This window comes from Peromyscus eremicus, chromosome 7 (assembly GCF_949786415.1).
Source record: "Peromyscus eremicus chromosome 7, PerEre_H2_v1, whole genome shotgun sequence".
Taxonomy (NCBI): Eukaryota; Metazoa; Chordata; class Mammalia; order Rodentia; family Cricetidae; genus Peromyscus; species Peromyscus eremicus.
Window position 1 is genome coordinate 40334892 of NC_081422.1, and position 24566 is coordinate 40359457.

The following is a 24566-nucleotide window of genomic DNA, read 5'->3' on the forward strand; positions in this document are numbered from 1 at the left end:
TGCGTGGTTGAAGTCAGGGTGGAGCATGTGCGCTCACTGAAAAGCCACCCTGGTGAGACAGGGACAGCTCTCCAGCCCTTCTTGCCAGTCATTTCCACACGTGCATTTCCGCCTGTTGAGTTTTCTCCTCCGCTTTCTCCCTCCTTCCCCACCTGGGCTGCTGGGGGCCCGACTGCCAGTTTCCTGGTAACAGGATGCTAGCGTTTAAGTCCTGCTAAGCTGTTAGAGAAGCAACTGAGAAGAGAACGACATACTAGGTCAAGAAGTGGGATAGCGGGGCTTTGTACTGATGTGGCCTTGTTGGGACGGATCCCTTCCAGTCCATGACTCACACCCCTGGAAAGGATACTTAACATTTGGTCACCGGTCAGTCCTGGCCTTCACTATAGCTCCTGCTTTGCTGGCTTTAGTGGGACACCTTCTCCCCCCCCCCCAATTCTTGGGGCCCACAGGTCTGCAGCTTGTGTTCCCAGTCAACACTGCTCACAGTGAAGGTGACACCTTTCCTCCAGTTTCACAAAATGAATGTGACGTGGTTACCCAGACCAAGACCTAAACTTCGCAGAGAGCCCAGGTAGGAATGGGGCCCCATGGTGGGAGTCAGAAGTCAGCTGGGGAAAAGACTTATGTGGTCTCTAAATAAGAGGGAGGTGGAGCTGGGTGTGGTGGCACACACCTGTAGTCCCAGGCAGAGGCAGGCAGCTCTCTGTGAGTTTGAGGCCAGCCTGGTCTACATGGTGAGTTTCAGGACAGCCAGGGCTACATGGTGAGATCCTGTCAAAAAAGAGGGGAGGTGAGCTCCTGATGCTTTCGGTCACAGGAGTGATGTGTACTTTGAATACCCTGAGTGAACAGCCTGAAGCCCATGAGCACCTGAATGATGCCAGGCTAGCAGGGATGGTCCGTTGTGCCGTGGGAGGTCATCCCCTGGGGTTAGCCCTGGCTCGTACTCCAGCTTGGTGTTAGCATTTTGATTAGAGGCAAATGTAGTTGGTGGGGGAGGGAGAGTATGAATATCAAACGACTAATCACTTGAAGGAAGAGGGTTGGGCTTTCCAAGGGGAACACACTGACAGACCACGGTCACTCCTGAGATTCCTGCAGTGTCTGCCTCTTTCTTTGCTGATGTCCTTTCCCTTTGTCTGCAGCCTGCTGTTCTGATGCCGAAAGGGAGGCAGAAAGTCCCACACTTGGATGCCCCCCTGGGCCTGCCCATCTGCCTCTGGCTGGAATTAGCCGGGCTCTTCTTTATGGTTCCCTGGGTCATGGGCCTGTCAGAGGCAGGTGGGCTTGACACCTTGGGTGCAGGGGGGCTAAGCTGGGCCGTACATCTGGACAACCTAGAAGGAGAGAGGAAGGAAGAGAGTCTGACGCAGCAGGCAGATGCCGTGGCCCGGGCAGCAGGCCTGGTGAATGCCGGGCGCATTGGAGAGCTTCAGGGGCACTACCTCTTTGTCCAGCCCGCTGGGCACAGGCAAGCCATGGAGGTGGAGGCCATGCGACAGCAGGCAGAGGCTGTGTTAGCCGGGCACGCAGCTGTGCGTTGGCATTCAGAGCAGAGGCTGCTGAGGCGGGCCAAGCGCAGCATCCACTTCAATGATCCCAAGTATCCGCAGCAGTGGCACCTGGTAAGTGCAGTCAGATAGACAGTGTCTGCTCTAGTGTGCTTTGACTGAGGCTTTGACAGAGCTGCCCTCTGCTTTGACTGAGGGCTGGGACGTGTCTGTGGGCTGGGAGTCAAGTTTGCTCTTACCCTCCCTGACCGCTGTGCAGAGCAGTGCAGTGCTGAGGGTGTATGCACTCTCTGTGGACCTGGATCTGGGCTTCTATTTTAGCCTTCTGCTTTCCAGCGTGTGCCTTTGGCCGAGCTGCTTCACCTCTCTGTGCACCCCTATAAAGTGTACCTCAGAGAGTTACCGTTAAAATGAGTAGATGTGAAGCACTTAGAAAAGGTGTTTTCCACATGGTAGACCCTGTTATGTATAGGCTAGCTGCTAACCTTACTGTGTACTAATTACCACTTAGCCCTAGCAGCCATTTCACCCCAAGTCACCCACAAATGGTGGCAAACCTTCTTGGAGACCAAGGAATGGAGGGGCGGGACTCTACTGTCCATTCCGGGCTCTGTTCCCCACTAACCTCTTGGTCTATAGCCTCTGTTTGGCTCTTTGGTAGAAGCCAAAGGAAGGGCTAGCTTTAACTTGTCCCTCTGGGCCGAGCTGTGTGTCCCTGGGTCTCTCTGTCTCCTACAGAACAATCGACGGAGCCCAGGCCGAGACATCAATGTGACAGGTGTGTGGGAGCGAAATGTAACTGGGCGAGGGGTGACAGTGGTGGTGGTGGACGATGGAGTGGAGCACACCGTCCAGGACATTGCACCCAACTATGTGAGTGGCCTGGAATGACCCCTTGCTGCCACGTTGCTCCTTCTCTTTGGTGTTGCTTCCCTTTTGTTCCCTTCCCTAGAAGGGGTGAGCCAAGCCAAACAGCCTGGGAGGGGGATAGTGCTGTCCACTCTCCTTTCTCAGTCTGCTTTCCACACTGGCAGTTAAGGCCAGAAGGTGACTTTCCAGGCAATGCTTCCTGCTTCCTGTTGTTGCTGCTCCTTCCCTGGGGAGCAGGGAGTGGCCTTATAGGCACCTACTTTCTCTTCAGAGGTTCTGAAAACTTCTGGCTAAGGTGTGTCTTTAGAGAATCTGAAATCTCTTTTATCACGGGTTTCCCCCAGCAGTGGGCACAGTCCTTTGCTGGCAAGCCTTGGCCCTTCTCACTTTTTCCCCAGTGTCCTTGACTCATATCTTACAACCCTTGTTTGCTCAAGGTGATGGACTTGCTAACTCTGACTTAGAGGTGGAAACTCCCAGTTCCTTGTTCTCCCTGACAGTTCCTGATAGTAACTGACCCATTCTAACCAGTAAGTGACCACTTATTGACCCCTCAATGTTTCAGAGCCCAGAGGGTAGCTATGACCTCAACTCTAATGACCCAGATCCTATGCCCCACCCTGATGCGGAGAATGGTAACCACCATGGGACACGGTGTGCGGGAGAAATTGCAGCTGTGCCCAACAACAGCTTCTGTGCAGTGGGTGTGGCCTATGGGAGCCGAATAGCAGGTAACTCATGCTTCCCCTGTCTTTGGGAAGCTCCTGGGACACAATGGTCATTCTCTACCCTCTTCTCCATTCTGAAATTTCTTTTTCCCATCCTCAATGTCTGTAGCCTAGAATAAGGCATAAGAGCATAACAAGTTAATTAATTCATTGATTTTTCATGGCTGTGGTATTCCGCTCTCCCACCCAGACATGGTTTCTCTGTGTAGCCCTGGCTGTCCTGGAACTGTCTTTGTAGACCAGGCTGACCTCGAACTCAAAAAGATCCACCTGCCTCTGCCTCCCAAGTGCTGGGATTAAAGGCGTGCGCCACTACTGCCAACTGGCTGTGGTATTTCAAATGGGCTTTTTAGCAAGAGTATTTATTTTACAGTATAAAACAGGTAAATGTGGAAATGCTTGTGTTGTGGGCTGGAGGTCCCAAGCTGCACCTGCTCAAGTCTCCTTCCCGTTTTTGATCATGGCTGAACTCACCAGTGACCCACATCACTGTAACAACTCCTTCAACTTGACCATGCTCTGCTGGTGTTTTCCTAGTCTATGAAATGCCTTCTCATCAGTTTGCCGCCTTCCATGACTCATCTATGGAGGCGACTCTCTCAGTCCCACCTTTCCAGTCCCTGCTCTCCATTCTCTCAAAAGAACCTAGTCTCCAGCCGAGGTAGTTCTGTGTTCTTTCATCTCTCAGTCATGTGAATCAAGGGGAAAGGATGAGCACTGCCCTGAATCCTGACTAAACCCTGGGAACCTACAGCCTCAGAAAGCTGCCCGTGTAACCCTCATGTTCCCCAGCAGGGGGCCACAGCACTCTGCAAATGAGACTACAGAAGAGGCTAGAAACCTTCAGGGTCCAAGCCCCTTCTATATTCCCATTTGTCCTTAACTTGTCACCACACTGTGGCCCACTCCATTTTAGAGGGAGAACTTGAGCATCCCTGGGGGTAGCAAAGATAATGAGTGCTATTCACTGAATTTCTGTATTGTGTCGAGCACAATAGGTGTTTCATATGAAATGCCAGGCTAAGGGGAAATCTTGGATTACCTACATTCTAGCGTAGTGCTTCCACCTCTCAGGATCATTAGATCTGAGTTCAAGCATGATAGTAAAAGACACTTTTGAAAGCTAGCATGGCGGTATATACCTGCCTGTTCAAAATCCCAGAATTTGGGAAGTCGAGGCGGGAGGTTTAGGGGTTCATCCTCTGCTATGTAGTAAGTTTAAGGCAAACCTGTGCTTTCTGATATCCTGTCTTTAAAAAAAAACAAAACATTTTTGAATTAGTAATATATGTATATCGTGTAAGAATCCAAACTACAAAAGAGGGGTTGGTGTGTAGCTCTATAAAGTGCTTGTTATGCAAGCATGAGGACCTGAGTTCGATCCCTGGCACCCGTGTAAAAAGCTGGAAACAATTGGGTGCTTTTGTAATTCCAGCACTGGGAAGACAAAGACAGATGAGTTCCCGGGGCTCACTGGCCAGCCAACCTAACTTAATTGGCAAGCCCTGGGTCCCAATGAGAGACCCTGTGTCAAAAACAAGGGTTCTGAGAATGATACCTAGATAGACCTTTTACCTACACACACACACACACACACACACACACACACACACACACATACGCACATATGCACACTAATGCGTTCACACTCCCGTGTGTTGTATAGTCATGAAACATATGCACACACAAAAGTACAAAAGAACATATAGGAAAAGTAAGTCTTCCACACATACCTCCCTGCCACCTGGCACCCCCTTGGGGAAAGTGCACTGTTTCTAGTTTCTTGTGGGACAAGCATCAGTGAGGAGCTGGTATACCTTCAATGCCTAGGTATCCGGGTGCTGGATGGACCACTCACAGACAGTATGGAGGCTGTGGCATTCAACAAGCACTATCAGATCAATGACATCTACAGCTGCAGGTAAGGAGAGCTGCAGGTGAGAGGGTGAGAGCCTGGAGTGTCTGGGACAGGTCTTCAACAAAAGCATGGCAAAACAGGCTGTCTCCGGCCTACTCAGCTGATAAGGCTGTTTTCCTCATTTACCTAGATTCCCCAGCCCCTGGGTACTCAGTCTTCAACCCCTGTCACTCTGGTAGTCAGCTTGCTACACAAAGAGTGCCCCAGCATGCCTGTGTTGTCTACACTCAGGCTCTTGGAAGAGAGTGGGCTGAATCTCAGTGCCACCCTTCAAAACTGTACTGGAAGCTTAGGACTGTGGGTCGAGTGGCTGGATAAGAGGAATTTAGGGTGGGTGGCCCCCATTTGTATTGATAGCGCCTGTTCTTCCCCTAACTAGTACCTTTCTTAAATTCTTTTTAAGTTTAGTTTATTATTAGTTCGAGGTGTTGTTTACCTGTGCCATGGTCAGAGGACTACTTTGTGTAGACAGTTTTCTCCTTCTGCTTTTATATGGCTCCAGGGATCCAGCTCAGCCACTAGGCTTGCACAGCAAGCCTTTACTGCTGAAGCATCTCATAGGCCTACTCAACTTAAGAACCAAGAACTTGCCAGGCATAGTAGCACACACCTTTAATTCCAGCACTCAGGAAGCAGAGGCAGGTGGATCTCTGAATTTGAGCCAGTCTGTTCTACGACAGCCAGGACTATATAGACAGACCCTGTTTCAACAACAACCAACGCGGGGGGGGGGGGGGGGGGGGGGGGGGGGGGGAGCCTGGAGCTGGAGAGATGGCTTGGTGGCTAAGAGCACTTGATGCTCTTGCCGAGGACCTGGTTTTGGTTCCCAACATCCACATGGTGGCTCACAACCCTCTGTCACTCCAGCTTGAAGGTATCTGACACCTGGCCTCCTCGGGCACTCTATACATGTTGTTTTTGTACATTCAGGCAAAACACTCACACACATAAAATAAAATTTAATAAAAATACTTTTAAATGTATGCAATATGAATGTCTCTCATCTAGCCTAGTAGTAGATCTGTAGATCCCAGCAGTGACACTGTCCCTATTCCATTGTGTATCCTGATTCCTGGGACCTGAGGAAGGGTAAACAGGATAAAGTCGTCCTAAGTTGGGGACATTCCAAATAAAAGAAGAACCTTAGCATACACTTTTATTTTCCGCTTTGGAAGACAATGGACCTTTGACACCATGTGTCTTTTGATCATGGGGTTCCTTGAGAGAAGAGTGAAAGCTGCAGGCAGAAGAGTGGCTTGGTAAAAAGGAGACCCTGGCTGGGTAGCCCCAACTTAGTTCCACTCTTCCCTTTGCCTGTTTCAACAGCTGGGGCCCAGATGATGATGGGAAGACAGTGGATGGTCCTCACCAGCTTGGAAAGGTAACTGAGATGCATGAAGTCTGGGAAACTTGACATCTTCTTCATTCAGTTCTAGAAGAAGCACCAGTCAAACCTCTTCCCAGCCCACACTCATTATAGTGCCCACATTACACCATTTAGCATAGGCATGCCATCCATCCTTTCAAGAAAGAGTGTGTGAGCCGGACAGTGGTGGCGCACGCCTTTAATCCCAGCACTCAGGAGGCAGAGCCAGGCAGATCTCTGTGAGTTCGAGGCCAGCCTGGGCTACAGATTGAGATCCAGGAAAGGCGCAAAGCTACTCAGAGAAACCCTGTCTCAAAAAACCAAAAAAAAAAAAAAAAGAAAGAGTGCGTGCCTTGCTCAGGATGGGGCCAGTAGAACACTGGTTCTCAGAGAAAGGAATGTTTCCAGCTTGTTTCTCTTGGATCTCATTCTGAGTTTCTGTTCCTCACCCTGCTCTGTCATCTGATAAGCAGAATCTATCTGAATATCTGTCAAACGCTGTTTAACTTCTTCTAGCTTTCTCCCACCTTATGTCTGTGTCTAAATCTCCTTCTCCCTTGCCCAGTGACCTTTCCATTTTTCTTTTCTTCCCAGAAGTGGGAGGAGAAGAGTGATTTTGGTCCAATAGGTACAGTTCTTTGACTAATAGCCTGACATTTTTGTTCTTCAGGCCGCCTTACAACATGGAGTGATGGCTGGTCGCCAGGGCTTTGGGAGTATCTTTGTGGTTGCCAGTGGTAACGGGGGCCAGCACAATGACAACTGCAACTACGATGGTTATGCCAACTCCATCTACACTGTCACAATAGGTAGTGGTCTAGAGACGTCGTGGGAATGGGGCCAGTGGGTGGTTTTTGCATCTCGCTTCACTCTTTATCTAAATGTGTAACCATGATCTTTTCTTGGAGATCAGGTAGAATTAGCCCAGCTCCTGCAGGCTTTCAGAGCTTCTCTGGGATGTGTTCAACCATTCCCCAGAAATCACCCACCTGTCTCCACTACCACTGTGATGGGTTTGACCTCCTCTGGTCTCTTTCCATGGCCGCTGGCTTAAAGCTGGCTCTGCCTGCCCTTTCACCTGAGTGAAGGACTCTTGGCCTGTGCTCCCAGTCATAGAGTTTGTCGTTCCATGTTTATTATTATTTGCTTACTTCCTACCTAACCGTAGCATCAGCCTAGCAGTGAGTCTCCAGGTTACAAGGGAGTGTCCCCACCCCTCTCTACCACTGCATACTGCCTCCTTCCTACCCCTTCCAGGATGTGGCTTTTTCCACATGGCTCTAATGCCTAATATGTGTGACTCACAGTAGATCTGAGTAAATATTGAAAACAAGTGACTAAGTACAGAGATGGAAGGCCATTGATTTTGCCTGAAGCCTATGGGAAGAGTGGTATAGCGTAAGAATTCCCTCTGCCATTTGAGGCTACCTGCCCACATGCAGATAAGGACTATTGTTCTTTCAACTCAGGACAACCCCATCCCTTCACGATGAAGGCAACTCCAGAAGCAGGTGCTAGCCACAGGATCCACTCCTTAGGTGAGCGCCTATCTTACTTTTTTGTGCCAGGTGCTGTGGATGAAGAGGGACGGATGCCTTTTTATGCAGAAGAATGTGCCTCCATGCTGGCAGTTACCTTCAGTGGTGGAGACAAGATGCTTCGGAGCATTGTGAGCGCTTTGGGGGCCCTTCTTACAAGGTTTCCCTGCGGCATCTATGAGGTGGGGGAAGGGGGGTTCAAGACAAGAGCTCACTCTGTAGCTGAGGCTGGCTCTGAACTCATAATATGGTTCAAATTGGTCTTGAATTTACAAGCCTTTTTCCTGCCATGGCCTCTCACATGTTGAGATTACAAGTATGACACAGTACACCTGGTAAAACATTTTTTCCATCCTGTTCTTTGAAATAGGGTCTCATATAACCTAGGTTGGCTTTGAATTCACTATGTAGCTGAGGATGACCTTGAATTCCTGATCTTCCTGCATTAGTGGTTTTGATCTTAAACTTTTTAACTTGGTAATGGGATCCTTGTGGTAGAATTCGGGCTTTTACTACTTTTTGTGGCCTGAGGTCATCACCACAGTGCTGTTCAGTCCTTTTATAAATACTGACTGCCATGTCCAACTTAAGAATAAAGGCAGTACTTATCTTAAGGATGCACAGGATAGGAAGTTGGAACTGGCCTGTCAGCGTGACCCCAGCCTTCCCTACAGCTCTGATTAAAGCCAAAGCCTGAGAATGCAACAGGGGAATGGAGCTTCTCTAGCCCACATAACCCTTGAAGGACTCAGGGACCTCTGCTGGGCTCCAACCCAGCCACATAAATCAGGCCTCTGGATCACAGTCCTAGAGCACCCTGTATGTCGCTGTTGCCACTAACAGTGTCAAGTAAGAATAGAAGACTCCAGGCCAGAGTTGGGCAGGAGTCAGATGCTGTCAGCTTTTGCCAGTGGCCAGTTGGGAGGTCTCGGGGGCCATTGGGAATTAAGCAGCTTCATCTTCACACAGGGTTATGCCAGGAAATGACTTCTGGTCAACACAATGTTCCAAGGCTGTAGGCCAATTGACCCCCACTCCAGGGAGAACAGAGAAGGGAGCAGACTAAAGTGAAAAGTAAGAAGCTTATAGGCAGCCTGGGGTGCTACTAGCCTGTGTTAGGAAGAACAGGAACTTGTTCTGCTCTTTAGCACCTGGCAGAGCTCTGGGACCCACCCAGTCCTGCCCCCTGCAAGGGACCTAAGAAGGCGCTGTAGCAGAATCTTCATTGTTTTTCAGCGTAGCCTAGCTTTGCCCTCCCAGCTCAGCTCAGTTTCTCACCCTCACCCCCACCTTCCATCTGAACTATAATTTGTCCAGATTTGAAAAGTGAGTGTATTCAGCCAAGTTCCCATCTTTGGAATGCCCTTGCTTTGGCAACCTCCTGTTTGTGTGACCAGGCAGCTGGATGGAGCTCTGCCTCTGAGGGTAAGGGCCAGGGGAATAGACTTCCCACCATCTGGCTTGTTGCCCAGGGAGCTTCCCTAGATTGTCCTAGTGCTGTGTGATGTTCTTGCCATTATGGGCAAGTTCACAGACTTCACATCTGTACTCTAGACTATCACTGTGAGGCGGTTTCCTTAACAGGAAAAAATCAATCTGCTCCCTGGCACCAACCAGACTTCCTTTCTCGTTGAGACTACAGTTTGGCATGTTCTTCCCTTTCCTTTAAGAGTGCACAGTGTCTGGGTGAAAATTACATCTTTTGGCAGCTGCTGTAACAGCTGCAAAGAGGCTGGGAATACGATGGAGAAAGGCAGCTCTTGGTGGAAGTTGGCATCCTGGTATCTGACCCAGAAGAGAAGACTGAAAGAAAAAAGTTCTAGCCTGTACTGGCTTTTGGGGGGTGGGGGGAGCAGGTTTAAGCAGGTCTTGCTCAGCTAAACATTTGATGTGCTTTTATTGGTGGGACATGAAAAGAACTTGAGACCAAACAGATACTGTCTTTTCCCTACTTCCATGTCTTATCTGAGAAACATGAGTAGAAAGAGGGACTCACGGAAACCCAACCAAGACAACAACCAGAGCAGGAAAGCAGCTTGTCCTGTGGTTGACCAGTTGGCTAGTAGTGCATGGCCGAGAAGCCATGTAGACAGTGAAACTGCAGCAGGCTTCAAGCAAGGCTGCAGTAACCTTCTTGGGGAATGCTCTCACCAGTGTCTGCCCCAGCTCCAGCTAGGGCCCAGTAGCAGCTCTGGCCACTTTTTTCTCTGGCTAGCTGGGTTATGGATAGTTGGATAGAGAATTTTGGAATGAAGTGATAAAAATAAAAAAAGAATTTGAGGAGCAAGAATCAGGAAACTTATGTGTACCCACGTCTTCTCTCATGCCCCATCTCCTTTTCCTACAGTTGTTGCCCTAGAGTCACTCCAGTTCCCATCATCTAAAGATCCCAAAAGCCAGAGGATTAAGGGTCTCCTATGCCTGGCCCTCTGTACGTGGGGAAAGTTACAGCTCTCAAAAGGGCGGGGCCGCCTGTTTGGAGGACTGTCCTTTCCCTTCCTCCAGTGTCTAACCCTCCCCACTCCTTACTGCACTTTGCAGGTGACCACTGACTGGGACCTTCAGAAGGGCACTGGCTGCACGGAAGGCCACACAGGGACCTCAGCTGCAGCTCCTCTGGCAGCTGGCATGATAGCCCTCATGCTGCAGGTGCGGCCCTGCCTCACATGGCGGGACATCCAGCACATCATTGTCTTCACAGCCACCCAGGTTAGAGTTGGCAACTAGCTAACAAGTGCCCAGCCCCACCCCATTCCAGGGTTGGACTATCAGGAGACTCCAGACTCCAAATGTCTCCAACATTGGGTGGGATATGTAGAGCACGGGTGTGAGGACTCCAGCAGTATCACAGAGCAGAGCTCACTCCTTCCTCTTCTGCTCAGGCCATTTACCTAAGATGAGCTCTGACAGGGCAGTCTCAGTTGGGAGCTGGTTCTCTTGCTCCCTCTCAGGAAGCAAGCCACTCAGGTCGTGAGATCATGGGCCTTTAACCTTTTGTCTCAGCTTTTTTGAGGGACTCCATTTCTAGTCACGTCAGTGGGAAGGTGTGGACTGGCTCAGTTGGTAGGTGAGTGGAGAGAAGGGAGTCAGGCAAGGCTGGAGATTCACCAGACCTCTGTTCTTGCAGTATGAGGATCGCCATGCAGACTGGCTCACCAATGAGGCTGGCTTCAGCCACAGCCACCAGCATGGCTTCGGCCTGCTCAACGCTTGGAGACTCGTCAATGCCGCCAAGGTGAACGAGGTGTTAGCCAGCAGGACACCCTGCGTAGAGACTGAGGGAAGGCTACCTGATGCCTCCACATTGCCTGGCACTTGACCGCTTTAGCCCTCATCCTGGCTGATAGCCATCTTATCAGTGGAAAACAGAAGTTCCCAAGCTGTTAGTAGAGTAGGAGAGCTTGAATGGAGTCTGGGCTGTCATTGGTTCTGGTTCTCTCCTTCCATTCTGGACATGATTCCTTAACTTGATGTTCTCAGGAGCGTTTGGGGCACAGAAGGAACCTCGGGTAAAAGAGTGGGATGACAGGAAAGCCAGGGAGTTAGGCCTTAAAGATCTGACTGAAGTGCACGTGTGTGTGTGTGTGTGTGTGTGTGTGTGTGTGTGTGTGTGTGTGTAATTACAATAAGCTTTGTTGGTTAATGCTGTCCCTTACTTTCCTTGAACAGATCTGGACATCTGTCCCTTACTTAGCCTCCTATGTCAGCCCTGTGCTGAAAGAAAATAAGGCTGTCCCTCGGTCCCCCCACTCTCTGGAGGTGCTATGGAATGGTAAGCCTCAGCACAAGGGGTTAATCTTAGGTCCGGGGCTTGAGGCGGGGGATGGGGAAGCTATGCTAAACTCATCCTCCCTGCCCAGTTCTCCCCCTTCCTTCAGGAGCTGAGCTGCAGCCAAACCTGTGGAGTTTTCTTTGACCATTTTAGGGCATGTTGCTGCTTCTGAGTTGGCTGGCCCCCTGGCTGCTTAACAAGACCTTTCTCCTGAGTTCCTAATAGTAAGAAGGAGCTGTGAGCAATGGGCTAGGAAGGCAGTGAGTAGAGTGGGAGTGAGCCTCTGGGAGCCTCACCAGGAGCTGAGAGAACTTCCTTTGACTTTCAGGCTAAGATCTTGCCAAATAGCCCTATCCAGCCGGGTGTTCTCAGCATGAAGGAGAAGAATTCGAGACTTTGGTTCTGGAGCTCCTCCAGAGAAAGCCAGATACTATCTCCTAGGGTGGGATAGAGGAGTAACTATAGGTCCCCTGGGCTTGGGTTGCCTACCATCCTCTGCCCTTACCTCCATGGCTTCCCATTATAAAGTCTGTGAAGGAGTGAAGGACATCTTCTAAGTCAGGGGATGAGGTTGTATGCTGAACATAGAGGCGGAAACCCTTCTGAGAGAAACGGGAAGCTAGAGCCGGACCTTTTGCTCAGTGACCCTCTTCCTGCACTGTTTTTGTTGTTTTGATGCTTGTGATAGAACTCAGTGCCTCATGCTTGCTAAGCACATACTCTGTCACTAAGTTATACCCCAGCCTCTCTGTGCACATTCCCCAGTTGTTCCTACCCTTAGCCTCAAGGGACAATCTTTTTCCCTGAAGAAATTTTGACAAGCAGAGTTATTTTGCTACTTTTTGTGAATATTGAGGAATGTTGTACTTCTTACTGATGTCAGAACTCTGTCCTTATTTTTCTGTGCCCCTTGAAGGTGTTCAAACCAGAAGCATGGTGTCTAGGAGAAGGAATGACCAAAGGAGGGACTTTGGGAGGATAGGGCAGCCTCTCTCCATGGAGGCTTCGATAGAGAGGTTGAATGCTTTTCTCCCTAAGCATAATCCCACTCTCGCTAGTTTCCCTTGCATGGAAGGAGACCTAGGGCCTAGGGAACATGTTTTCCTGTAAAAATCACACTATCTTAGGAAGGGCAGAAACATCCCCAGGAATGTAGTTCTGGGAAGCCCCTGGCTCTCACACACTGTCTTGGGGGTTGTGGGCCTTTAACCTTTACTTCATCCAGGGCTGTTCCCTGTCACTTCTGTCAGATGAGCAAGTGGGCTTGGAGGGGCAGAGACCTCTCCAGCTTGGTTATCCTTTGCTTCCCATTATCCAAGAAATGTTTCCCCTTAAATCTGACATCTTCCATAGGCTATAAGGCAGCTGGCAATTGCTTGTTGGTCACTAGAACTGTAGAAGGGGTAGATGTTCTGATAGAAGGAGGGTGGGATGCAGAGGGAGGTAAAGATCCAGGAGTCTGTCTAGTGGAGTCCTTCACCAGGTGGTAATAGACCTGCCCACTTCTGAAGCCAGGGAAATTCTTGTCCTGAATACATTCAGCCCTCAACAGATAGAACAAAACGGAACAGGAGGTATGAGCCTGAAGGCTGGCTTGGTAGTGGAAGGAGTGAAATTCACGTAGTACAGAACTGAGCAACTCAGCCTAGTTAGTTGATAGTCTAGACACCCCTTCCCCTCCAATCCGAGATGGTCCAAACACATCATCCCTGAGAGCCATAATTGATCCTGATGCCTTATAACCCTTACAGCCACAGATAGCACAGACCCTATTCCCTAGAGCCAAGCCATAGTCTTCAAGCAAGATCAGGCTGACTCTAGGTCTGAGACTGGAAGCAAACTTTTTAAGAGGCAGAGGGAAGTTGAGCATGATAACACCTGTTTGTAATCCTAACACACAAGTTCTACTTGGTTTATATAGTGAGTTCCAGGTCAGCCAGGCTACAGAGGGAGACCTGTTTTTAAAAAAGGGAAAGGAGGTAGGCAAAAGGAGCTGAGCATCCAGACAGTAGCAGAATAAGTGAAATGACCTTAAAGGGTTCAGAGCATTGTTAATCAGGATTTTTAGCCATAAGGAAGCTGTCCAGATATATGTGGCTGTTGAGTCTGTCAAACATTTCAAATGTGGCTACTGTGACCAAGGAATTGAACTTTTTTTTCTTTTTCTTTTTTAATTTTTTTTCCCCCCAGTCAGGGTTTCCCTGTGTAACAGCCCTGGCTGTCCTGGAACTCTGCAGACCAGGCTGGCCTCGAACTCATAGAGATCTACTTATATCTGCCTCCCAAGTGCTGGGATTAAAGGCGTGTACCACCATGCCAGGCAAGGAACTGAACTTTAATTGCATTTAGTTACAGAGAATTTTTAATTTAAGCAGCCTCATATGCCTAGACTATCATGTTGAGCAGAGCAACTCAAGAGCAAAACAGGCTGGCATTTCTTTCCACTGATAGTGAGGAGGAAGGAGCTCACACTGGTTCTGAAATCCCTGTCAGGGATGGGAGGAGAGTGAGCCTTGCCCGAAGTTTCTTCTCCACTGAGTCTGTCTAAGATTCCCGAGATACCCACTTGCACCTGCCCTTGGTCCTCGTGTGCAGTCTGACAATACCAGCTGATTTCTGCCCACATGCTAAGTACTGTTCTCCACCCTTCCAAGACTCTCAGTTTGTGTGGACTCCTTCCCTTCCTTCCTCCCTCACCCTCGATCTCCTGATAGTAATTAAACCCAGGATCTTGTTCATGTGAGGGAAATACTCTCCTACTGAGCAGTATTCCCAGCACACTCCCTTTTTGGAGTTCTAGAGACAAGTTTGGAGTTCATCCTTTTGAACCTTCTTGTTCTGACCCTAGAGATAGGTTAGCCTTGTCTTCCTCTGCCCATGACCCACTATGCTCCATTGTCCTCTCTGGGCTCCCTGTCCAAAGTTCCTATTTTCTTTGTGTACTTGAAACTCTAGAACCATGAGTGTCTTCTGAGATGTACTCCATAACTCTTTGTCCCACCCACCCACCCTGTGTCCTCCTCATCAGAGCTGCTGTGTTGTTTGACTTCACCTCCCTCCTACACACAATTCCTCCATTAAATATTCTGATCCCTCGGGAAATAAATAGGAAGGATAGAGATGTCATAGCTTCCACTAGATTATGGAAAAAAGCAGAGCTTGGTGTCTTCTGGATAGAGGATGAAAGGTTAAAACGGGGGGGGGGGGGGGACTTGCTGAAGACAATAGTAATAATATGTGATATATGAGGATGACCATTTTCTTAGGGTTTCTAGTGCTGTTAAAACACCATGACCTGGCTCTGCCTCCCGAGTGCTGGGATTAAAGGCGTGCATACAGAGCGAGATCCAGGACAGGCACCAAAACTACATGGAGAAACCCTGTCTCGAAAAAAACAAAACAAAACAAAACAAAACAAAACAAAAAACCCACCATGACCAAAAGCGATGTGGGAAAGAAAGGGTTTATTTAGGCTTGTAGATTACACAGTATATCATGAAGGGAAGTCAGAGAAGAAACCTGGAAGGAACTGAAGCTGAGGCCATGGAGGAACGCTGCTTAGGACTTGCTCTACATGGCCTGCTCAGCCTGGTTTCTTTTTTTTTTTTTTAATGCTGAATGCTGTTTATTGAAGGAGGGAGGAGGTCTTAAATACAGGCTTACAGCACAATGGGAGAACCCCGGAGGGCAGAAGTTCGCTACTGATGTTTTACAATCAGCCTGGTTTCTTACACAGCTCATGACCACCTGCCCAAGAATGGTACTGTCCTCCTCCATGGACTGGACCCGCCCACATCAATCATCAATCAAGAAAATGCTCCACGGGCTAGTCTGGTGGGGAAATTTTCTTAATTGAGGTTCCCTCTTCCCAGATGACTCTTTCTTGGATCAAGTACACACACACACACACACACACACACACACACACACACACACACACACAGAGGAAAAAAAACAAACAACCAGCACAACCAGCTGGTATTCAAAGTAGTAAAGTAGTTGTCCATTTTAGGCATTGCCACCCAGGTCCCTGTCCACAGAATTAAAAGTTGTGTGTAAGCCCGGCATGGTGGTACTGTATGCCTTTAATCCCAGCACTTAGGAAGCAAAGAGTCCAGCCTCATCTACATTGTGAGTTCCAGGACAGCCAGGACTACATAGAGAGACCCTGTCTCAAAAACCAAATAAACCAAAGTCAGATGTAAGGATCAAGGTGGGGGATGAGAGGAGCAAAAAACTGGATGTAGCGTATCACCGTGTACTCCCATTTTGGGTTGAGCTCCTTTTTAGATTCTGCTCTGTGATATTCCATAACATTGTGTACTTCCCTACCCACCCCACCACCATTTCAGGACTGTCCTCCACCTGTACAGATGAATATGTTCATCTGTTGATTCCCAAGTCACAGTGTGCTGCTGCCCTTCTACCAATACATTGCATTAACAGATACCATCTCAGACTCCTTATCACCTATTAAAAGCTAGCCTACTGCCCAAGAGTCTTCTACTTACATCTGTGCTATTACTGCTTCCTAGGTCCCTGGACTAGTAGTTCTAGAGTTTTTCGTCCCTCTATACATCACTGCTACCTGGGTCTTGCCCTGCTTTTCCCATGCAGAGTAATTCTTTGTTTTCTTCAGTGGCGTACCTTTGATTGATTTTCTCAAATCCCTGGGACCTGCTTCATACCTGGCACAATATTAAGTTCTAGAGATTCAGACCTAAGAAATGACTTACCTCGAAAAGCATGCGACCTGGTAGGAAACAAAGTGTGGTCTGCAAGCATAGAGATAGTATCAGGTCATGTGCTCTGTGACAGAGATAATGTAGGGGCTTTGAGAGCACAGCCAAGACACTCATCTACTACTAGGGAGACAGGCTCAAGGAAACTGGTCCCTGACCTGAGTTTTGCCATATATGCTAGCCAGAAGGAAGGGTGAGAATAGAGACACCAGGGCACCAGGAGCAGTGTATGTCAGGGTGTCTGCAGGTAGCTGCATATAGGTCAGAATGGCTGGAGCACAGGCTACAGGGAAAAGGAAGACCTAGAACTAGAGTGGCAGGTGGTGCTGCATGGGCCATGGTTTAGCACCCATACTTTTCATTTGTTTATCTATTTTCAAGATAGGGTTTGGTGTAGCCCTGGCCATCCTGGAACTTGCTCTGTATACCAGGCTAGCTTTGAACTCAGACATGCGCCTGCCTCTGCCTCCCATGTGCTAGGATTAAAGGTGTGCCCCCCACCACCACCTGGCTTGTACCTATACTATGTCTTGAAGGCTGCAGGGTCTTTGAAATGAGTGGCCCCCAATGTCTGGTATAAGGGCGATGAGGAAGAACTGAAATACTTTCCAGACTTCATCTTACAGATTCAGAAATCCTTACTGGTGAAGTGGATGATCCATGCCTGGGGAATCCCAGGAAGAAATCCATGAAATAGGTCTATTGGCCATGTGTTGATAATTTAAAATATTCATTCATTGTGAAAATGTATAAGGAATTGTTCTTTGGGAAGCTGGGGCAGGAGGATCTCTGAGTTCGAGGCCAGCCTGGTCTGCAGAGTGAGTTCCAGGACAGCCAGGGATACACAGAGAAACCCTGCCTTGAAAAATCAAAAACAAACAAATAAAAAAAATATTTCCACAAGTAGTTCTTTGTCATGGCAAATACTCTAGAACCAAATGACATGTAAAACTGTGTGCAGCTGGCCATGGTGGTATAATCCCAGAAGGCTGAGGCAGGGAGAATGCAAGTTCTTGCCTGGGGTACATAACAGCAGTGGTGGTTGGAAAGATGGCTCCATGGTTAAGAAAGAGTACTACTTTTGCAGAGGACCTGAGTTTGGTTCCCAGAACCCATGTTGGGCATCTTAACAGCTGCCTGTAACTCCAGCAACCAGGGGATATTCTGCCCTCCATGGGCACTTAAATTTACATACCAACATACGGATATACGAACGTAATTTAAACTTAATAAAAAGGGGTTGAAGAAATGGCTCAGGAGTTAAGAGCACTGTCTGCTCTTGTAGAAAACTCAGATTTGGTTCCCAGAACGCACATGACAGCTCACAATAGTCTGTAACTGCAAGTTAGATCTGATGCCCTCTTTTGGCCTCCATGGGCACCAGGTATGCTTGTGGCGCACATACCTCTAGGCAAATACTCATAAATAAATGTCTTTTTATTTTTTTAATGTATTTATCTCTGGGATTTTTTTGTTTTGGTTTTGTTTTTGTTTGTTTGTTTGTTCGTTTTGAGCAGAGTTTCTCTGTAATCCTGGCTGTCCTGGAACTCTTTCTATAGACCAGGCTGGCCTCAGACTCAGAGATCCACCTGCCTCAGCCTCCCAAGTGCTGGGAGTAAAGGCGTGCACCACTATGCCCAGCATACCACCAGGCTAAATCTTTAAAAAAATACTAAAATAAAAGTCAAACAATAAGCCGGGCAGTGGAGGCGCACGCCTTTAATCCCAGCACTCGGGAGGCAGAGCTAGGCGGATCTCTGTGAGTTCGAGGCCAGCCTGGGCTACCAAGTGAGTTCCAGGAGAGGCGCAAAGCTACACAGAGAAACCCTGTCTCGAAAAACCAAAAAAAAAAAAAAAAGTCAAACAATAAAAAGGGTTTAGGATAAAGCTTTGGTAGAGCACTTAGCATACAACAGACCTTGGTCCAAATCTCAGTACCACAAAAGGAAAATTCAGGAAATACATGTTGTGCTTTTTGATAGAAAAATACAAAGGATGATTAGGAAGGAATGAAGAAACAATAGAGAATACAGACAGCTTTCTCAAGTCTGACAGTAAAGGAGTAATATGTAATACTTATGTAGCCTTGATATTTGCTAAGTGCTATTCTGTACACTTGAGATGTACTAGCAACCCTAGGGCCAGGTCCTTTTACTAGCATGAGTATATAGATTAAGAGCTAACTCAGTTTTCTATGCTAGGAAGTGACAGCTGGGACTTGAGCCCAGTGAATGGCTCGAGTCCTGCTGCTACAGCTGGGGGTTTGTTTGGTTTTCTAATTTCATGTGTGTTTTGCCTGTTTCTGTATCTGTGCACCACATGTGTGCCTGGTGCTCTCAGAGGCCAGAAGAGCACGTTGAATCCCCTGGAATTGGAGTTCTGAACAGTTGTTAGCAGCCCTGTGAGTGCTGAGAATTAAATCCAGGTCTTCTTGAAGAATAACCAGCGCTCTTAACCACTGAGCCATCTCTCCAGCCCCTGAGCCCATGCTTTTGACTAGTAGGCAGAGGGAAGTGAAGAGTGGAAAAAGGGCTTATGTATGTTTGTTTTTTGTTGTAGTAGGAAAGAAATAAGCACAGAGATCCAGCCAAGGAGATGAATAACTGGGCTGGTGTTTGACTCTTGCCAAAGATTGTATGAAAAGGACAAGAAAGCAAAGGGGACTAGAGATGTAAACAGAGTGTTGGCGAGAAGAGCTGTAAGATATTAGAGAGCCAGGAAATAGGAGTGGAAGGGCCATTTTCAGACACAGTAGGACAGATGAAATTTATGAAAACACACTTGTGCCTACGTATCCAGAGAGGCAAGGTAGGTAGTAACCAGTGCCTTACAGGAGTATGGGGCCTTTCATTTTTACTTTTGTTCATCTCCTTTTCTAACATACTGTTGACTAATTTATATTGCTTCTGTAATAAGCAACCCATAATGGCAGTTACTAAACCATGCTGAAGTTAACCAGCCTGGGGCATGGTCTTAGATGTAGCTGGGAGACATGGGGTGGAGAAAAGTAAGTTATGACCTTGGGAAGATGGTGTAGACATCAGTTTCTTAATGATGAACAAGAAAGGACACTCCACTGAGCATGGTGGCTCATGCCTTTAATCCCAGCACTCAGTAGGCTGAGGCAGGCGGATCTCTGAGTTCGAGGCCAGCCTGGTCTATAGAGAAAGGAAAAAAAGTAAAGCCCTTCTCATCTTAACTTCTGTTTCCCATACTTCTTGGTACTTCTTTGTCTTCCTTATCTGTAAAATTAAGGTGTCACTCTTTGTCTTATGTGTTGGGAAAAATTAATGTGAGAAGGGATACTTTAGGTAGGATTATATCTCACTGCAGTCTAATTTCCTAGTCCCCAGTTGAGTCTCCCAGTTTGTTAGTTGAAATAATTATAGAAAGTTGCAAAATAATGAACAAGTAAATCTCATGTACCTTTTCCCAGTGTTAATGTCATATAATTATAAGACAGTATCAAGGCCAAGAACCTGATATTGGCACAATCCATAGCACATGATCAGTTTTACCAGTTTTGCATGCATTCAGCATCTGTGTGTATGTGTGTGTGTGTGTGTCTGTCTGTCTGTCTGTCTGTCTGTCTGTGTAGCTCTGTGATTGATCATGTGTGTACTTTTGTAACCACTACCACAGTCAGGATCTGAAGTGTGCTATCACAGGACTCCTTTGTGCTACTCCTTTCCCGTCCCTGACAGCTGAGAACAACATTGTTCTCTATCTCTACAGGTGTATTACTTAGAGAAAGTCATACAAGTGTAATTGTGAAGTATAAGTCCTTTTGAGATTAGTTTTTCATTCTGTATAACTTCTTTGAAGTATATCCAGTGTTGTAGCTTATAAATTAATTAATATTGTATTGTCTTCCATATATGAGAATTGTTTGTTTACCTCTATCTTTTTAGTGCCATTTCCCCTTCTAGAATGTCCTCTGCTAGTCTGAGTTGATTTCTTTATTCAGCATATCTCACTGCTATCTAATATGCCCCATATCAATTATGTATATCATGTATCATTTTCTATTTGCAGATAAAGGTAGGAACTATACACACTTCTCTTTGTATTTCCTACATCTCGTACTGTACCTGAAATGTGGGAGGTGCATAGTGGATGGGTTTGGGATGAATGAATGATGGGGTTCTTACATCATCTTGGCCTCATTGTCTCCCTAGCTAGACCCTAAACTAGATGGGAACTTGACTGCAGCATTGCATTCCATTTGGTAGTCTACATTGTGCCAAAGATGTTTGTATGTGGATTCAGTACATGTGTACCTTTGTATATGTTGGGGTAAAATGAGGGCGTAAGTGTTTATGGGCTGGTTTCCCAGCTGCCAAGCCTGACTTCCTATAGTCAGCAGGATGGACCTGGAGATGTCGGGACTGAAGACCCTGGAACATGTGGCAGTGACAGTCTCCATCACTCACCCACGACGTGGCAGCTTAGAACTGAAACTCTTTTGTCCCAGTGGCATGATGTCTTTGATCGGCGCACCCCGCAGCATGGACTCGTATGTACACCTGCCCATAGCCTCCTGACCTCTCTTCATAATAAGGGCTTTCTCGAGAAAATGCTGACACTGTCCTAAGAAACTGCACCACTTGTCCTTAGCAGCTGGAAACCATGCACCATGTTTTATTCAAGTGTTTATAACATACTTGGCATTATATTCTGCGCGCATTCCCCTAATCCTTTGGAAAGCAAAGTGTAGTAGTATGGTAGCTATAGTTCTAGCACTGGGGAGGCCAATAAGACAGGAGGATGATGAGTTTGACATGAGCCTGGTCTGTCTAGAAAAACCCAGTTTCAAAAGCCAACAGCTGAAGGTATGGCTTCCTTGTAGACATTTGTTCAGCATGCTGGGCCCAATGGCTAGCTAGCAAGGCGGAAAAAGGAACAACACACACCATAGCCCCGGCACCCAAGTTGCAAAGGTGGAAAAGGAAAGAGTTCAAGAGCAGCTAGGGCTTTATAATAAGCCCTGTCTAAAAGAGAAAGAAAGAAACTTAGATCTGTGGCATTTCCAGGCCTGTGCTTTCTCCATGTTGTCCTTTACTACACACAAGGACACAAGTTCCTCACACCCCGAGATCCCAAGAGTGGGATGGCACCCTCCCAAATGCTTATAGTTCCTTCCGTGTTCCTGGGATAAGGGTCACTGTCCATGCCAGGCCATCCATGTGTTCTGCTTTGCTCTTTCCCAGGGATCCTAATGGCTTCAATGACTGGACCTTCTCCACTGTGCGGTGCTGGGGGGAAAGAGCAAGAGGCATCTACAGACTGGCTATCAGGGATGTAGGTGAGCCTTCCTGTCTTATACTACCTGGTCCCCTTGAGTCTCACACTCCCCACAGGAAGTGTTCCATGGGTAATAGGTAGGGTTGCTGTTGGTAAAGATGGTACATGCTAAGAAGTATGTCCTATCCTGAAAGTAGGCATTGTCCCTAAATGCTCATTTATACTGCCTCTATATTCCTTGGAGAAGTGACTGATCCATTTTTCCTCAGGATAGCAACAAATATTCCTTGTTGAAACCACATTTCAAGCCCTTTCACATATAACCATCCTTCGGCCAGCCCTGATAGGCAGGTAAGGGCAGGACAAATTTTCACCATTTTGCTTTTTAGAAAAGCTGAGGTCCTTAGGCTTGAAGTGACTTATATAGGATCATGGTAACAGTGAAGGTCACAATAGCAAGACTACTGACTATCTGCAGTATCGCATGGAGACTGGCAATGGAACCTGCCTTTCCAGCTTCCAGTCAGGTTAGGTATTCCCTTGATTGGCAGCTTTTAAACCTTGAATTTGATAGAAGGACATTTTTTCCTTTGAAGGAAAATCCCAAATGAAACCCCAGAGTATGGGAGGCAAAGGCAAAACACTGCTTCCCGTATGCCTTCAACCTTTCTGTTCTGTCCCTAGAATGCCCTATGAGGTACTTCCGCAGGACCCTTGGGGTCTGTGGGACACAAACTATAGCAGACTGTGTGGTCTGAGTCTCCTTGGGTGGCTGGGTGGGCCAGGCTCTGCTGTTCTACTTGGCCAACAGTCCACAGCTCATGGCTACCTACTTACTGCCCTAGGAGATGAGCCGCTCCAGGTGGGCATCCTCCAGCAGTGGCAGCTGACCCTGTATGGCTCCATGTGGAGTCCAGTAGACATCAAAGACAGACAAAGGTAGGTTTGGCTACATCCATCAGGAGAGAGGGGGAGACGGCTCTTGTGGGGTGGACAGGAGGTGCCACTGAGGGAGCCCAACCTTCTGAACCCCAGCTGTGCTTCACGCTTAGGCCAATGTCAGCGGTCATGGACTAGGAACCCGGGGTACTTCTGCCCTCTCTGCTTTAGGGCTTCCCTCCCTCTTCAGCTGTAAGATAGAGGGCAGATGGTATAGGTGCCATGTTAGTAGTATGTTCTTGTCTTTTCTTTCCTGTAGTCTGTTAGAAAGTGCTATGAGTGGAAAATACCTGCATGATGACTTCACTCTGCCTTGCCCGCCTGGGCTGAAAATTCCTGAGGAGGATGGTTACACCATTACCCCTAACACACTCAAGGTACAGAGACCAGAACTCCAGCTATAGCTGACAGGACTGTCCTGGGAGATTTGGTCCTTGGTATTACTCCAGGTGAACTGGGGAATGAGACATTTGGAGGACATGGGTCCCTAGCATCACTTCTAGCCTGTTAGCTCCCTCCTTGTATGTGAGGAAGGCTATGGCAATGGTTGGGTTGGGAAGGTGGTCCCCAGAAGGGAAAGACTCCCCAGGCTCATGCTTCTGGGCTAGAGCCTGTCACTAACACTGTCTGTGTTTGTCTTTTCCCTAGACCCTGGTGCTGGTGGGCTGCTTCACTGTCTTCTGGACCATTTATTACATGCTAGAAGTATACTTGAGCCAGAGGAACATGGCTTCCACCCAAGGTTGTAGGAGCGGACATTGCTCCTGGCCCCAGCGGAGCCAGAACTCCAGGGAGGTGGGGACAGAGCTAGAATCAATGCCTCTATGCAACAGCAAGGACCAGGGTGGAGTGGAGTCAGAGAATGGGGGCTGCACCACCACCTCTAGCTTCCTGGCCCCAGAGCTACTCAGTGAAGGAGACTGGAATCTGTCCCAGAGCGGTAAGAGTCTCCTGGACCATCCTCAGCACCAACCCCCAGACCTGCTACAGGTGAAGGATGGACAGATCTGCTGACCCCAGGGCCCAGAGTCCTCCATGTGCAACAGACTCTTTCTCAAATTGGTGATGAGGCTTCCAATCATGGATGCTCAGGAGAGAAAATGGTCCTGATTTTAGTGACATCTGGAAGCCAAGGCCTCTGAAGCATTCTTGGTACCCTCAGGAGGATGAGGGCCATCTTAAGAGCAGTGGTAGAAAACTGGTGATCATAGGTTCCTCTAGCTGAGCTTTGCTGATAAGCCTTGGACAAGGGATTGGCACCTACACCAGGCAGCCCTTGATCTCACCCCTCTGAGGCTGGTCAGTGATCTAGGCCACCGAGACCTCTACCCATTCATGAGTTATGCAGATGCCTGTGTACCCAGGAACGCTCTCAACAGAAGTGTCATTGTACAGAGGGCCCAGAGGAGAGGCTGGCAAAAGCCTGGGCATGCCTAGCTCAAAAGCAGCTGCCTCCATTACCCTTTGCTAAGCATCTGGTCCGAAGCCAACCTCAAACCTGCCCCTAGCCTCCACCACCACTCTCCCTTCCTGCTGAAGGTGAAGCTCCTGGGAGACTGGGAGGCATGTGATTCCCAGCACCCCTGCTGCCTCATTGGGGAAGTTGTCTGGTAGGACTACAGAGAGCTGAGACACTAATGTCAAAGACAGCTTGGGAGCCACTGCCTGGGACCACCCTGTCTTCCTCTGTGAAGTGCTCAGGGAAATGGCCTTCATTTCCAAGGCCAGCTGTCTACAGCCTGACTTTTCCTCCATTCTTGGCCTTCTCCCCTTCCCATCTTCTGAGCTGATTGTTAATCTGAATTTTTTAATGCTTAAGATTTGATTTTTACTTTTCACAGCAACATTTTGTTGAATTTTTTTCTGCACAGCTTTTCCAAAATAAAAACCAGAAGTATAAAAATCCAAACAATTCCACCACTTCCCACTTTTCCT

General features: G+C 48.0%; 1 protein-coding gene across 2 annotated transcripts; it reads left to right on the forward strand.

Moving 5' to 3' along the window:
- On the forward strand, positions 1–24129 carry Pcsk7 (proprotein convertase subtilisin/kexin type 7). Of its 2 annotated transcripts, none has more exons than XM_059267751.1 (16): positions 1–574; positions 1149–1628; positions 2253–2387; positions 2950–3115; positions 4943–5033; positions 6357–6411; positions 7067–7205; positions 7965–8065; positions 10476–10643; positions 11062–11169; positions 11604–11706; positions 20808–20964; positions 21659–21753; positions 22538–22631; positions 22891–23008; positions 23280–24129. In XM_059267751.1, the coding sequence occupies exons 2-16, from the start codon at positions 1161–1163 to the stop codon at positions 23643–23645; spliced, it is 2364 nt and encodes a 787-aa protein (XP_059123734.1). In that variant the 5' UTR covers positions 1–574; positions 1149–1160; the 3' UTR covers positions 23646–24129. The 2 variants fall into 2 exon arrangements, with proteins under 2 accessions (XP_059123734.1, XP_059123735.1); XM_059267752.1 differs by having other exon boundaries at positions 3–574; positions 1461–1628.
- The last annotated feature ends 437 nt before the right edge of the window (positions 24130–24566 follow it).